At 37.7% G+C, this 14,359-nt stretch overlaps 2 protein-coding genes across 5 annotated transcripts; one reads left to right on the forward strand and one right to left on the reverse strand.

Moving 5' to 3' along the window:
• Nucleotides 1–236: 236 nt before the first annotated feature.
• c14h5orf24 (chromosome 14 C5orf24 homolog) lies at nt 237–7,524 on the forward strand. Of its 4 annotated transcripts, none has more exons than XM_034099409.1 (2): nt 237–469; nt 2,996–7,524. In XM_034099409.1, the coding sequence occupies exon 2, from the start codon at nt 3,002–3,004 to the stop codon at nt 3,611–3,613; it is 612 nt and encodes a 203-aa protein (XP_033955300.1). In that variant the 5' UTR covers nt 237–469; nt 2,996–3,001; the 3' UTR covers nt 3,614–7,524. The 4 variants fall into 4 exon arrangements, with proteins under 4 accessions (XP_033955300.1, XP_033955299.1, XP_033955296.1 ...); XM_034099408.1 differs by having other exon boundaries at nt 2,999–7,524; XM_034099405.1 differs by having other exon boundaries at nt 237–366.
• Nucleotides 7,525–7,806: 282 nt separating this feature from the next.
• LOC117458757 (tripartite motif-containing protein 16-like) lies at nt 7,807–14,219 on the reverse strand. The gene is made up of 2 exons (XM_034099410.2): nt 12,762–14,219; nt 7,807–10,101 (listed from the first exon to the last, which is right to left on the reverse strand). Exons 1-2 carry the CDS (start codon nt 13,636–13,638, stop codon nt 9,659–9,661), a joined length of 1,320 nt encoding a protein of 439 aa, XP_033955301.1. The 5' UTR covers nt 13,639–14,219; the 3' UTR covers nt 7,807–9,658.
• Nucleotides 14,220–14,359: the final 140 nt, after the last annotated feature.

Consider the following 14,359-nt stretch of genomic DNA (forward strand, 5'->3'; position numbering starts at 1 on the left):
GAGTGCTGTTTGATAAGCAATGGCACTGGATTATGGCTTATTTTAAGTACATTAACATAACATCTGTATTTATTTTTAATGGGTTTTTCAGCTTTATTGAACGCAAATGAACAGTTTGGTGTAATTTAAAGTAAAAACACAGGGTTTGGATGTGAAAGTGGTTCAGCAGGGGAAGGAGACAACCCCCCTGTTAGTACTCTGCGCATGCTCAGACTGCGCTCCCGTCTTATTAAATGTTAATGGAAAATGGCTGCGTTTCTTATCCAAACCTCTGGAGCTGGGCAATAAAAAAAAAAACGTTTGCAAACTGGCGCATCTCGTTAGGGTTCACAACGAAACAATCCGATGTGGAGATTTTACGCCGAGGTGAGAAGATATTTGGGAAAAATGCATCGACTCACGCTTTGAGGGATGAAAGATCATTTTTGTCCTTAACCCTTTCTGCACCGACATCTGAGAAACAATCGAGGTACTGTTACATTATCGCTAGTGTTGCAGGCAGGATGGTGTGTTTTTCTATTGGTTATTTATCCTAGATGCAAGCTGTCGGATCGCTTATCTGCGCACTTCTCTTTTGTATGCTAATGTTAAACCCTTTATGAAAACCGAGGTTGAATTAAGCCTTGGTGTTGTAACGTGACATGGAGAAGAGCAGCTTTTGTCGTTAGAGATGCGGAATATGTGCATATTTTTTGCAAATTAATATTACTATTACTGATGGTACATCTCACACCTCCTCGCATCCTGTGTCCTCTGCAGGAATAACATCAGCAGCAGCCTTTACGTATTTATTGCCTTATAGTTAGTTATGGACATGTATTGCTAGCAACACAAATGAGTTTGGAACTACTATCAACTCATTGCAATAACAACATTATTGTGTGTATGATTCAGAGAAAGTAGTCATTTCACTGCCACTCTACAAAGAGGTCAGAGGTCAGCTCCAGCAGGCATTCAGGCAGAGGTGGAAGAAGTACTCAGATCTTAGGCTATACTTACGTAGCAGTGAAGGCATAGCCTACTCTGTAACAAAGTGAAAGTCCTGCATTCAAAAATGTTACTCAAGTAATGTCAGCTAAATGTGCCAAAAGTAAAAGTACTCATTCTGCAAATGGACCCATTTCAGAATAATATATTTTATGTTTTGATTATAATTATTGATGCATTCATGTGTTTATCAAAGCTGGTTAAGGTGTAGTTCATTGTAAATGCTTTGTATTCTGCAGGGTAGCTTGTGGATGCTACTCCAGGTGTAACTAAAGTTTACATTTCACATCATTCAAATAAATTACAATTTCATAGTAACTAAAGGTAAATAATAGTGGAGTGAAAGTACAAGATTTACCTCTGAATTGTAGTGGGGTAGAAGTAGCAAACCATTTAAATACTCAAAGTACTAGTAGGGGAGAGTGGGGTAAGTTGATCAATTTTTTTTAGTTATGCTGTCCTCTAAGCAAGGAGAAATTACACATAGTAAAAATGAAAACACAAACCTATAATTCAGGATGTCTCCTATCAATGGCAATGATAATAATTAATATTTGATCAAGGGCAGTGAAAATATTACTTCTAAAAAAAAAAAAAAAAAAGTCTTGTGGCTCAACTTGCCCCAGTGTAGGGGTAAGTTGATCCAGGTCAGGGGGTACATTGAACCACTGTTCAAACCTGGGCATACCTACAACAAATCTTAAAGGTAATTATAAACAATAAATAACAAACCAAATACAAGCTTAGTTTTTCAAATATTTTTAATATACATTTCGATTGAATTGATTGATTTTTTTTAACATGTTAAAAGGAAAAGTAATCATACAAATGGTGATACAATTTCATACATCTTACCAATCAAACACAGGGTAAATTCAACTTTAAATGTAGCCTACAATGAGCTCTTATCAACTTGGCCTACTTTCATTCATTTCTCCATCATTTCTCCAAGGCCCATGGTTCACTTCACCCCATAGCCACCATTTTAGAAAAAATAGCCTAGCATTACAATTCAGAGTAATCTTTAGTTTAATGATTCACATGGTTTAATACACATCAACATAATATATGTGTTTAAACCTTTTTTGACATGACAGCCGATATAGCTGACATCTAGAAAATGTACTTTGACAAGCAAAAAACGTTTTTTTGTAAAAATGTTTACTTACCAGGCCACAATGAGTATCTCTCTTTCACAGGCAATGAGAAATGGGTGGAGCTTGCATAATTTCTGGTCACTTGATTACAACTATAAGGCGTTGCCTGGTTACAGGGGGTGGTTCAATTTACCCACTGGCTCAACTTACCCCCTTTTCCCCTACTTGGTAAATGTACTAAGTTATTTTACACCACTGCATTCAGGAAATAGCTTGAAGGGCACATAAACATAATTTTGATTGGGTTTAAAAACCAACAGGTAGTCCTCTTGTAAGACTGAAAAACAGAGCTTGACAACACTTCAGATAAAGCAGAAATCTCACCGTTGACTGTTTTGTTCAAGTGTCCTTATAAGTGTACTCATGGTTGCCCCTATGGATGTTCGCTTTTACGTATTTGCGCACCACAATAATTTTTTTAAAAATTTTGAGTAGGTTAGCTTTAGCCTTAAAACATTCTTTGCGTGCTGCCTTTTGCTGGAAATAAACTGTAAAAAGATTAAACAGGGTAATGAAACTGAATAAATAAAGCTTACCAGTAACATATTTAAGTGCCTCGCGCATTAAAAGCAAGGAAAAACAAACACTCATATTCTGAAAGCTGTGTTTCTTTCTAGTGTTCCATGTTTTTCAAGTGGACCAACAAAGTCAAGTTTTACATTACAAACAATATCTGGGCAAAATGAACCAAACTTGATACCATTTTTTCTTAAATTGTGGATATTGTACAGTTTAGATTTATCAAGACTTTCAAATGCATTGCGATTAGAAGTCTTGATAAATCTAACTTCCCTTCAGCTCTAGGAACCCTTATGATAACGCTGTTGCAACTTGTTCTGCCCCCCCCCCAGCAGAAGATGATGCGCCAGGTGACGACCAGTGACTTCTGCATGAGCAGCCGGCCGTCGTGTCTCGCCGATGACGCCCACCACCCCCCATCCCACTTTGACCTGTGCACCCAGGCCAACAAGTTCTACCCTCCTCCCCCTCCGTCAGCCCTTCAGATGACACTGGCTCCCATGGTCTTACCCACCCAGAGCCACAAGTCCATGGTGTGCCAGAGACAGGAAGTGCTTGGGGACTCGCCTGGGAAAGTATCCGGCATTAAGAGCACTGATCCGGCACCAGATGACGGCAAGAAGAAGAACAAGGCTGCCGGGAAGAGTGGCAGACGTGGGAGGCCCCTGGGAACCACCAAGCTAGCCGGGTACAGAACCAGCACAGGGCGACCCCTCGGCACTACCCGAGCGGCGGGGTTCAAGACCAGCCCGGGACGGCCGCTGGGGACCACCAGAGCGGCGGGGTACAAGGTCAGCCCGGGACGGCCTCCTGGCAGCATCAAGGGCCTCTCTCGCCTCAACAAACTAGCCTACGGTAGCACCTGCAGCGGAGCGGCTTTCCCCTATCCGTTAGCACACAAGGAAATCCTCTGTGAACCTTCCTGCAAAGAGAAGACAGCTAATGAGTAAAGGCTCGATTCCCCACGTCGGTTGAATAAGAGACGCATGTGTACAGGTCTTCTTGCCAGATTCTGGGGGAGATTGCAACCTTTCCCAGTCTGCTGAGAGGAGTTTTTTGTTATTATTCGTGTTGGTGTCATCTGTGTGCCTGCCACCTGATATAATACTGTTATAGTGTTATATAATAGTGAGAAGGTTTCACTACACCTTGCTGTATCGGTTTTATTGGGAAAAAAGTAAAACCAGATGTTTATTAAGCAGGGGGCGACTGAAGTAATAGGTTCAGTATTTAGCTTGCTTTATGTAGCATTCAAACACCATTGAATAATTCGTATTTTTTATTACTGTAGTCATTTTTAAATCTTTTATTATAAATAAAACAAAGTAGTCCCTCATGAGAGGATTGTGAGCCGCGGGTGTGTGAAACATGTTGGGTCGCTTTAGGGCACAAAACAAGGACACATTTTGCTACTGTATGTTCATCACACCATATTTGATTTCCATTTTAGCGGATGTTGGGAATTAACTCTTGTTCTTAATTTGCAAACACATGCAAAGCAAGAAGCGAGGAGAAAGAGGGACAAGTAGCAACATGGAAGGTTTTTCAGAAATGTGGTCTTTAATTTCAAAAGCAAAATGTTATATGTATCACCTGTTATGTGTTACATTTGTAAAAGGAGGAATCTATCATCAAAGTAAGTCGGGGGTCAGGTGCCTTGCTCAGTGGCAAGACAGATGTATCTAAACCTCCACGCTAATTGTGACCAAACATTGAAATCAAATTAATCCAATAGAAAAATCTGTAATTGAATAAAATAAACATTTTTATTTGAATTGAAGTAAGGTTTAGTCAAAGGTTAAGTTAACAAATGTATCAACAGGCATTCATTTTGAACTTTTGTTATCTGACATTTCTTCATTTTCGTTTCTACGGACATATTTAGTTTTATTAACAATTCCATTTTGCCACATTGCCATTATTTCTAATACCTTGATTTTGTGGTTACATATGATCAAATCTCCAAGTTAAAACATTTTTGCAAACTTCTCCAACAGAATGTTGACTATCCATCAAAACCCCTGTTTCCATTATTTAAGGGATACAAACTTAGCTAACATGCACCATTTTTAAATAAAAAAATATCTATATATATATATTAGCTTTAAGGTCCCTTTCATCCCAAGAAAATCCGAAGATTAATATTCAAAATATCTTATCTGTAACATGAATGTGTTGCTGAATGCACTGATTATTACTAATATGGTAGTGACATTGTAGTTATAACATGTATTTACTGAAACTATGCTAAAGAAGAGCATTTATTTGATGTAATACTTGTGTGTTACCAACCCCAACTAAACCCTCAAACATAGTCTTGCTACAGAAAAAAATACGAAGATACATTTTTAATTTGCATTTTAATCATGATCATGTATGGCTTTAATGCTGAATCATAAACAAAGGAGACCATCACTGATGGTCCTCTCTTCTGTGCTTTTACACTGTGAGCCGCCAGGTTTTATTTAGTGGAGAATCTGCAGACAGGTGGCGCTGTTATTACAGAAGCAGAGGTAGGACAAATCACTTCCATTACATTTATCATCATTTCAAGTTTTCATTTTAACAATGAGGAGGTCAAATGGTGTCTTTTGTTTAATCATGTTGTCTAAGGTACAATACCATACTGTAGATCTTAGACTGTTTGGGAAGCTTGTGTTTTAATGACATGCTAAAATGTTTAATAATTAAGGCTGACGACAGGAATGAAAGATGCAGTCGTTTTATTGATTACATTATCATTTCACAAGATGCTTAATGCACACTAAATACAGAGTCAGTAATATTCAGAAATGACTGAATATGTGCATCACCGTACACTGTCTTTTATTAGAAATGTAAAACTTTGCCCTGATTACCACTCAGTTTTTGGTATTGGTAAAAAGGCATTTTAAATCCTGAGAGTTTAGAGACGGTAAAGCTTCACCGAGTTGCTCCCTCATGGTGAAATATAAAATGGTTACATTTGGTGCAATAATCTGTTGTATGTGTGTATTGTACTGTGGGAACTTTGATACTATCACTTTCTTATTGTCGTTGTATTTTTATACTTGTGTACAAGGCCTTCTCTCACCTGTTTTCTTGATGTGTGTAGTGTTACTGAAATGTCACATACAAACATCCTTTTCACACTCCTTTACCAAAGATGATGACGTTACCTAGTAGACTTTTACTCTATTTGATTTAAAAAATGTTCCAACGTCTCACAAAATAACCTTAGCATGTACGTTACTGTGTCAAATGTAAAAGAAAAAGCACTTGGAGACCACTATCTCTTTAAAGGGTAGTATGATTGTTTGAATGAGTACAAATACTTTAAATTGCATTTAAAGGTATCACAAAGCCAGTTTCTTAAATGCATTGTAAATTACACATTGATAATGTAAACTTAGTTCCTCGCGACTTATCGTATTTATATAATCTATTCAGCTTTGGCAGTAGTTCTCTTTTAATTATAGTTATTACGGAGCGACGTATTTTTTAATGACGTATTTTTGTGAGGTTTATGTCTGACATGACGCCGGTTTTACATTCTTGAGTTTAGTTATTTTTAAAGTCTTTGTGTAAGATTGGCTTTTTGATGCATATGATGAGAGGGAGGCTACATTTATGCTGGCAGGATGCACTGTTTTCTGAGCAGTCCCTCTTTCACAGCTGACGCCTTGGACTGTCACATTATAAAATTCACTGTCACCATGTCACTGATTTCTGAGACATTAACTGTAAATGAGCAACACAACATATTTGTTTTCTTTACCAGGTCAAATATCTGCTTTGGAAAAGGACTTTATCTGTCCTGCTTCATGTTTATGGGAGCCTCAGTTCCATGAGCTTTTTGCATTTTAATGTTAACAACTTATTGACTTTTATATTCATATTTAAGTCTAACTTGGGTATTTCCTTTTGCACTTAAAAGCACCAAGTCTTTAAATTAACATAAACAACGTTTATTTTGTGAACATTCAACAGCGTTAGCTCCCAGGAGGTGTTGCTGGTGGAACAGGGGCTAGTTTCTCTCCCACTCATTTCTGTAAATCCATACAATCTTTCATCTGCAGATCTTGGTCCTTATTTTGATGTTAATTAATATTCCCAAAAATGTCTTCGGCTTTTGGAGTTTAATCTTATTACGAAGACTGATGAAAGAAAAATAATTGAGATACAAATGTTAATAGTACAGAGACATTGTTTGACATGGTTAAGATTTGGGTAACAATTAAAGCAGGACTTTAACATCTGAACATCACAACACTTTTGTCCTATTATCGGAGATATTCGTTTTTCTGCACTGTTGCCAGATTTGTTTTAAAGAGTGAATACATTCACTGTAATGACTGATTTTGTCAGCATGTAAAGAGTCACCTCAGAGCACCCTGTGTACGTCTGTTTCACTGAGTTTAAATTCTATGGGAAAAGTTGTAGGAACGAATGTCATGCAAAGTACTTTTTTCTTTCTGACCTACATTTGAACTGAACTGCCATTTTGGATATGGACCTCCGAATGAGGACAACACAAAAGGGATAAGGATGTTTATGGAAGTTGGTTTACCTAAAGACTCTAATATGCCTAATTTATAGCAATTCCTGTCATTAAGCTGTAAGTTAAATCAGTGCACAAAAATTCATACTTTGTTGTATTTCCTTTTCCCGTGTGATGAACTCTTCCCACCATCTTCAGCAATAAAGCAACACATGGTATGTTGTCTGTAGGTGATGATTTCCCAAACTTTAACTCACCTATCGAGTGTTTTTGAGACAATGTGAAGCCTGTAAAGCTTTCTATAATTCCTATTTTATTCCTGCATGATTGTTGTGGAATGTTCAAAAGTTGTGTAATAAATCAGAAAATGACACTTTGAAATATGGTCTTGAAATGTTTTCCTTTGCAAAAGAACCAGCATTTCACAAATAGGGTTTATCTGACTGAATTATCTACAGGTTTTTTTCAAATATCTTAAAAACTGAATGTTTGAAACTCAGTAAAAAAAACCCGGACAAAATAAAGTAATTCTTTTTTTAAATAGAAGTTTGCTGATAAAATGGTGACAACTGTTATGGAAATCTAGGGCCCAAACACGGCTGGAGAGTACAAGTCAAATGATCAAAACAAATAAATGGTGAATCGAGAAAAGCTGTCTTTTGGTTATTTATTTGAAGCTTCAAATACACGATACAATAATATAATATGCCACAGGTCGCACAGAGTATAAGATAGTCTGCGCGAGAGTGCGCAGAACAATGGAAAAGCAAAGGTTATATAGCAAATGAGTGGGAACGTGAGAAATCTGGATTCACACAGTCACATATTGTTATTAGACACCTGGCCTTGAGCGGGAGATAGCATAACGGTTCCCAGAGCAGGGAAGTTCGTGTGTGTCTGTGTGAGGCTCTCAGTAGCCAAAGCAGCTCTTTGGCCTTGAAGAAGAGGAAGAAGAGAATATAATAATAGTAAGAATATATCAGGAAATAAGAAGCATTTGGTTTAAGCATATGAAAGATATAATAAGGATGATAATAACTAAACATTTCCACTACATTCTCCCCTTTTTATCATACTTGATCAATAGAAAAAACAAATGATAGGATAGACTGATATAACACATCAATGAATACACTCCATCGCTGGTTTAAGTAAACACATCACAAATATATCATAGAAAACTGGCTGTTTTTGTGGAGGACAGACTCCAATATAATGTAAGCATAAGAGAGGAGATACACACATGATTATATTGATGAATCGGAATCAGACTCTTCTGATTCTAGCTGATCTATCTCACTGTGGCGCAAAGGATTGTCTTGTAATGGAATAGTAGTATACTGAACGAAAGCTGAGGATACCATACTGGAAACGCATTTCTTCAGTATTGGGATAATCAAACAGGTACAACTGATTAATAGGCCAAAAATGATCGCCAGGGGTGTAACTATACTAGCCAGCCATGCTTTCCACCCGCCTGATGTAAGCCAGGCCCACCAGTCCCAGCCCCCTGCGTTGGATATGTCATCAGCTTTCATGTCGGCTAACAGGTCGTTGAGATGCAGCACGGTGTCAGTGATGTTCTTGGTGGCGTCGGGAATGTAAGTGCAACAGGAGTCACCGATCACATGACACAGGCCACCCTTTGAGGCGAACAAAAGGTCAAAAGCGAATTGGTGCTGCATGAGCATGTTCCTAGAGGCTATTATGAATGGGGTCAATGCCTGGAAGCCTTGCGTCGTTTCGTAAGTGAGGTTCTCTAGCCGGACGTGTAAGGTATCTATTTTATGGGCATTGTTTACTGTACCCCACCATGGGAACAGGCCACCCATGAATTTAGCTCCAGCGGACGTCATATCTCTTTTTACCTTGTGGTGGTCGGGGTGTTGGAACTCTGGGTAATGATGTGTCGTGTGCATTAAGGACGTGAGTACAGTGACTGCTGGATTCAAATCCACTAGAGTGCATGTACCTATCCAAAGGGGAGCCAGAACTTGATAGAGCTTGTCTATCGATTTATTTGTACAGATTTGAACATAATACTTTTATAAATGATTCCTAAAACGTGTTACAATGCAAAGACAGATTAATTTACCCATAAAAAGATGATCAGCAAGCTGTTTTTCACAAGTTACATTTAAATTGTACCCATACTTTTTTGGTCATGAAGTAGATGGAATTTGTATTATCAGAACTAGAGAAACATTGAATGCAGTACAGACACCATTATGTAGCATACTAAATTATATTTTACATATTATTAAGTTTACAAATACATTCATACATGACACTTTTTTTCTTTTACATAATAACTCCTGTTCATATAAAATCAGTTTAGAAATTTTGCAAATGTAGTATTTTTCCAAGCATAGTGTGAATTGAAAATGTTTCGAAAATATAACGTACGAAATACACAGACAAGAGAGAAAATCACAGTATAATTTGTTTGCTCTCTGGAGTGCAGACACACCTCAACATAAACTGTAGAGAGATAACACACTCTTTAAACTTCTGTCTAGTTCAGCTCACAAAATTCCGCTGTGTCACCAGGGTTGTGTGGAAGCCAAAACCCAGGATAGAGAGGCTGAGTGACGGTGGTCTGCTCTCTGTGGAGGAGAGTCATGGTGTCAGAGACGCTGTAGTAAGAGAGAGAACCAGCTCTGTGATCCAGGTACACTCCTATTCTGGAGGACTGAGGGCGTGAGACGGGAGTAGGAATATTGCTAGGGAAGAATGTATATTTACCACCACTGATACAATCTAATGCCCAAGATTTGTTATTGAATCCAAATCCACATTGATTAATTGTCCCAGTTATGTTAATATCCTTGTATGCCACTGCTATCAAAGCTCTCCCGCTCCACTCCACCTCCCAGTAACAACGTCCAGTTAGACCCTCTGTACTCAGGACCTGACAATTTCCAACAAATCTGTCTGGATGAGCAGAATATGACTGATCTATATTGACAACATATTCACAAATGTTATGGATAGGAAAGTAATAAGTGGAATATTAATCAATGACACAAGTGACCACCTGCCAGTCTTTGCAACAATACAGAACTGTACTAGGATCAAAAAAGACACCAGAAAAGTCACAATTACAAGACACAAAACACCAGAGTCTGTTCATTCTTTTAAAGAAGAATTATCTAAACAAGACTGGAACAAAGTGTATGTGCAAGATGCAAATGAAGCCTATGAATCATTTCTACATATTCTATCAGGGCTGTATGAAAAACATTGTCCTCGTATAAAGAAAATAGTGAAACAAAAATATGCTGAAAAACCATGGATCACTAAGGGAATATTAAATGCATGTAAAATGAAAAATGAATTATATAAAGATTTCTTAAAGAATGGATCAGTCGAGGCTGAAAAAAAATACAAGTCATACAAAAACAAACTAACAAAGATAATACGATGTAGCAAAATGGATCATTACAACAAATTATTGGAGGATAACAAAAATAACATTAAAAATACATGGAATGTATTAAATACCATTATTAAAAAAGGAAATGAAAAGGCACAATACCCAAACAGTTTTCTGTCAAAAAACGATACAGTAATTTATGACATGACCTCAGTTGCCGAAGATTTCAATAAGTACTTTGTCAATGTTGGTCCTTGTCTAGCTGGAGAAATTCCAAATACTGGTTGTAGTGATGGTGTTGAAAGTAAAGATATATATGTGAAGGAAACTATATTCTTAAGAGGGACTGATGAAAATGAGATTATTGACACAGTTAAAAAACTTAAGAGTAAAAGGTCTACAGACTGTCATGATATTGACATGTATACAGTTAAAAACATTATTGAATGTATAGCCAAACCACTAACTCACATCTGTAATCAGTCAATACAAACCGGTGTATTTCCAAATAAAATGAAAACTGCTAAAGTCATACCAATACATAAATCTGGAGATAAACATTTACTGTCAAACTATAGACCAATTTCATTGCTCTCACAGTTTTCTAAAATACTGGAAAAAATCTACTATACAAGACTAAATGACTTCATCACCAAACATAACATACTCTATGAACAACAATATGGTTTCAGAGAAAACAGAACTACATCATTTGCAGTTATAGAATTTATGGAACACATTACTAAGGCAATAGAAAAGAAAGAATATGCAATAGGGATATTTCTGGACCTTAAAAAAGCATTTGACACGGTTGACCATGAATTATTAATTAAAAAACTACAGAGATATGGCATTAGAGGTGTTGCACTATCATGGCTATCCAGCTACCTACACAACAGGGAACAGTACGTTGAACTACAAAGCCATAAATCACAACTACTGCAGGTTACATGTGGGGTGCCTCAGGGCTCAGTCTTGGGGCCATTACTATTTATTCTGTATATTAACAATATATGTGAAGTATCAAAAATTATTAAAACCATTCTTTTTGCAGACGACACAAGTCTACTCTGCTGTGGGGACGATTTAGAACAGCTATTGGTCACAATGGAGAAGGAACTGAGCAGGATGAAGATCTGGTTTGACCAAAATAAATTAACATTGAATGCAAGCAAAACCAAACTCATTATATTTGGGAATCGATCGACCAATACAGAGAAGAAACTCACTATAAATGGCGTCCAATTAGAAAGAGTATCGGAAATAAAGTTCCTTGGAGTAATCATAGACAATAAATTAAGTTGGAAACCACATATAAGCTATATCAAAGCCAAAATATCCAAATCAATAGCAATTCTGAATAAAGCCAAATACCTAATTAATCAAGCTTCTTTGTTTATGCTGTACTGCTCCTTCATACTTCCATACATGATGTATTGTGTGGAAGTTTGGGGGAACACATATAAAACAAATACACATCCTATCTTCATCCTGCAAAAAAGAGCCATACGAGTTATACATAAAACTACCTACAGAGAACCAACAAATAAATTGTTCATCAAACTAAAAACACTAAAACTACAAGACCTGGTTGACTATAAAACTATTCAAATTATGTTCAAAGCCGCAAATCAACAATTACCTCATAATATCCAGGGACTTTTCACACAGAGAGAAAGCATACACATGTTGAGAGGAAACTGCATTTTCAAAAAACCACCCGTACGAACAAATGCCAAACTTCATTGCATCTCATCAAAAGGTGTTAGTCTGTGGAATAACTGTAACGATGCACTGAAATATTGTACAAGTCTATCTAAAATGAAAGTATTATTTAGGAGTCAAATCATTAATGGTTATGAACAGGACCTGTAAAATCTCATTTGTTGTTATTTCTTGTAATTGTAAAAAGTAATTTCTTTCTGATTGTTTTGTAAAAAAAAAAAGATTAACAAGACAAACATGTCGCTGATGACGATGACCTAATGTTTTATAAGAAAAATATATGTTAGAGGGGGTAGGACCAGAAAAGTTTTTTAAGCTTCTTCTTGCCCCTGTTGAACATGAACAGAGACTATCTGAAAATTATTATTATTGTTTTTTTTTTTTTTTGGTACTTTGTTATAATTATTAATCTGAGTGAAAAGGAAAAAAAAAAAAAAAGAAAGGAGAATATATATATATTATTGTTATATATTTGTTTTGTTTCTGACATGTTCAATAAATTGACTAACTAACTAACTAACTTTCATTAATGTGGCTTTCCTGTTCCCGTCACTCAATGACAACCGCCTCTGTGCTGTATTTGAATCCAATGTGATTTGACGAGAATATTTCCTGAATTCAGCTCTGGTTCTGGGCTCTGCTTGGGTCATTAAAATGTCCACTCCAGTCACTGCCAGAGAGATGTTTTCCCACTCCTCAGTCACAAAACCCTGCAGTTTATCTCTGGTCTTTGACACCGCCGTGGTCACATCCTCAAATAAGCGCAGAGGACAGATATCAATGCTGGGTAAGTGTTCAGACTCACTCAGACGTGACAGTGAGGGGTAGTTGTTTAGGAAATGCAGGTGGTCCTCGGTGTGAGAGAGCTGCAGCAGCTCAGCGTCTTTCCTCAGCAGCTCAGTGACCTCCTGCTGCAGCTTCTCCTCGAGATCTTGAGCTTGACTTACTTGAGTTTTCTGCTGGGATCTGATCTTCTGCTTCACCTCAGAGCTTATTTTCTCAATGAGATGAATGAACTCAGTGAAGATCTTCTCACTGTCCCTCACTGCTTCATCAGCAGAGCGATTGATAGCCTCCACCCTCTGTTGAAGCGCCTTGACGTCTTTCTCTCTGTCCTGGGCTCTCTGTTGGACTTTTTCCCGGCTCACCCCGAGCTCCTTCTGCCTGTCAGCCCTCTCTGCTGCAGCGGAGACGGTGTCATGGCCTTTGTGGTCATCCATGGAGCAGAGATGACAGATGCACTGCTGATCAGTGCGGCAGAAAATCTTCATCACCTCGTCATGACGAGAGCAGATGTTCTCCTGAAGCTTTGAGGTGGCTGCAACCAACTTGTGTTTCTTTAATGGAGCTACATCAAAGTGAGGTTGGAGGTGTTGCTCACAGAAAGAGGCCATACCCACCAGACAGGACTTGAAGGCTTTCAGCTTCACCCCGGAGCAGAAATCACAGACCACATCTCCAGGTTTTGCAATGGAAAGATCAGGTGAAGCTCCAATCCATATTAGAGATACTCCTCATCATATTTCCTTACTTGTTTTTTGTTTTTCATTTACTTCATTTGTAGCCGTATAACCGGTCGTTTTAAAAATCTGTCCATCTTCGTAGTATGCTAGCCGTGCTATATCTCTGTGATGCTTGCAGCGGCGCTCTCTGACTGAAGTAACAGTTATTGTTGTTTCCACGGTAACGGGTGACGCGCTTGATTTTTAAATGTATCTATTTGTTAGATTAGAATGTAATCTATGAACTATTTTTAGATAAAAAAAATTAAATATTATTTGTTGAAAAAAAAATAATATGATAATTTAAATTAATTAATCTGAAAACCTTTCACGGACCCCCTGGCAGAGTGCCACGGACCCCCGGGGGGTCGCGTTGAGACCCCACGTTGAGAACCACTGCTTTAGAATATCCAGACAGATCGAACAGCTCAGTTTTTCCCGACCCAGACTCACTTGCTGTGCCATTTCTCCTCTACGACAGTGACATTAGTGAATGTCAGTAAGTTTCACTTTCTGTTTCCAGAGAAAAGCTAATTCCCTAGCTTGTTGAATCACTGATCTACAATGTATGGGCTTTTCAGCACTCGTGTCACCACATGGTGCTTACACCCGT

Source organism: Pseudochaenichthys georgianus, chromosome 14, assembly GCF_902827115.2.
Source record: "Pseudochaenichthys georgianus chromosome 14, fPseGeo1.2, whole genome shotgun sequence".
Lineage (NCBI taxonomy): Eukaryota > Metazoa > Chordata > Actinopteri > Perciformes > Channichthyidae > Pseudochaenichthys > Pseudochaenichthys georgianus.

Bases quoted from the DNA above. Each gene is read 5' to 3' on its own strand.
- c14h5orf24 (XM_034099405.1), top strand. From the start codon at position 346: ATGTGGAGATTTTACGCCGAG. The intron at 367-2,995 runs GTGAGAAGATAT...CCCCCCCCCCAG, and splicing joins TGTGGAGATTTTACGCCGAG to CAGAAGATGATGCGCCAGGT.
- LOC117458757 (XM_034099410.2), bottom strand. From the start codon at position 13,638: ATGGCCTCTTTCTGTGAGCAACACCTCCAACCTCACTTTGATGTAGCT. The intron at 10,102-12,761 runs GTTAGTTAGTTA...TTGTCAATATAG, and splicing joins AGCCACATTAATGAAAGTTA to ATCAGTCATATTCTGCTCAT.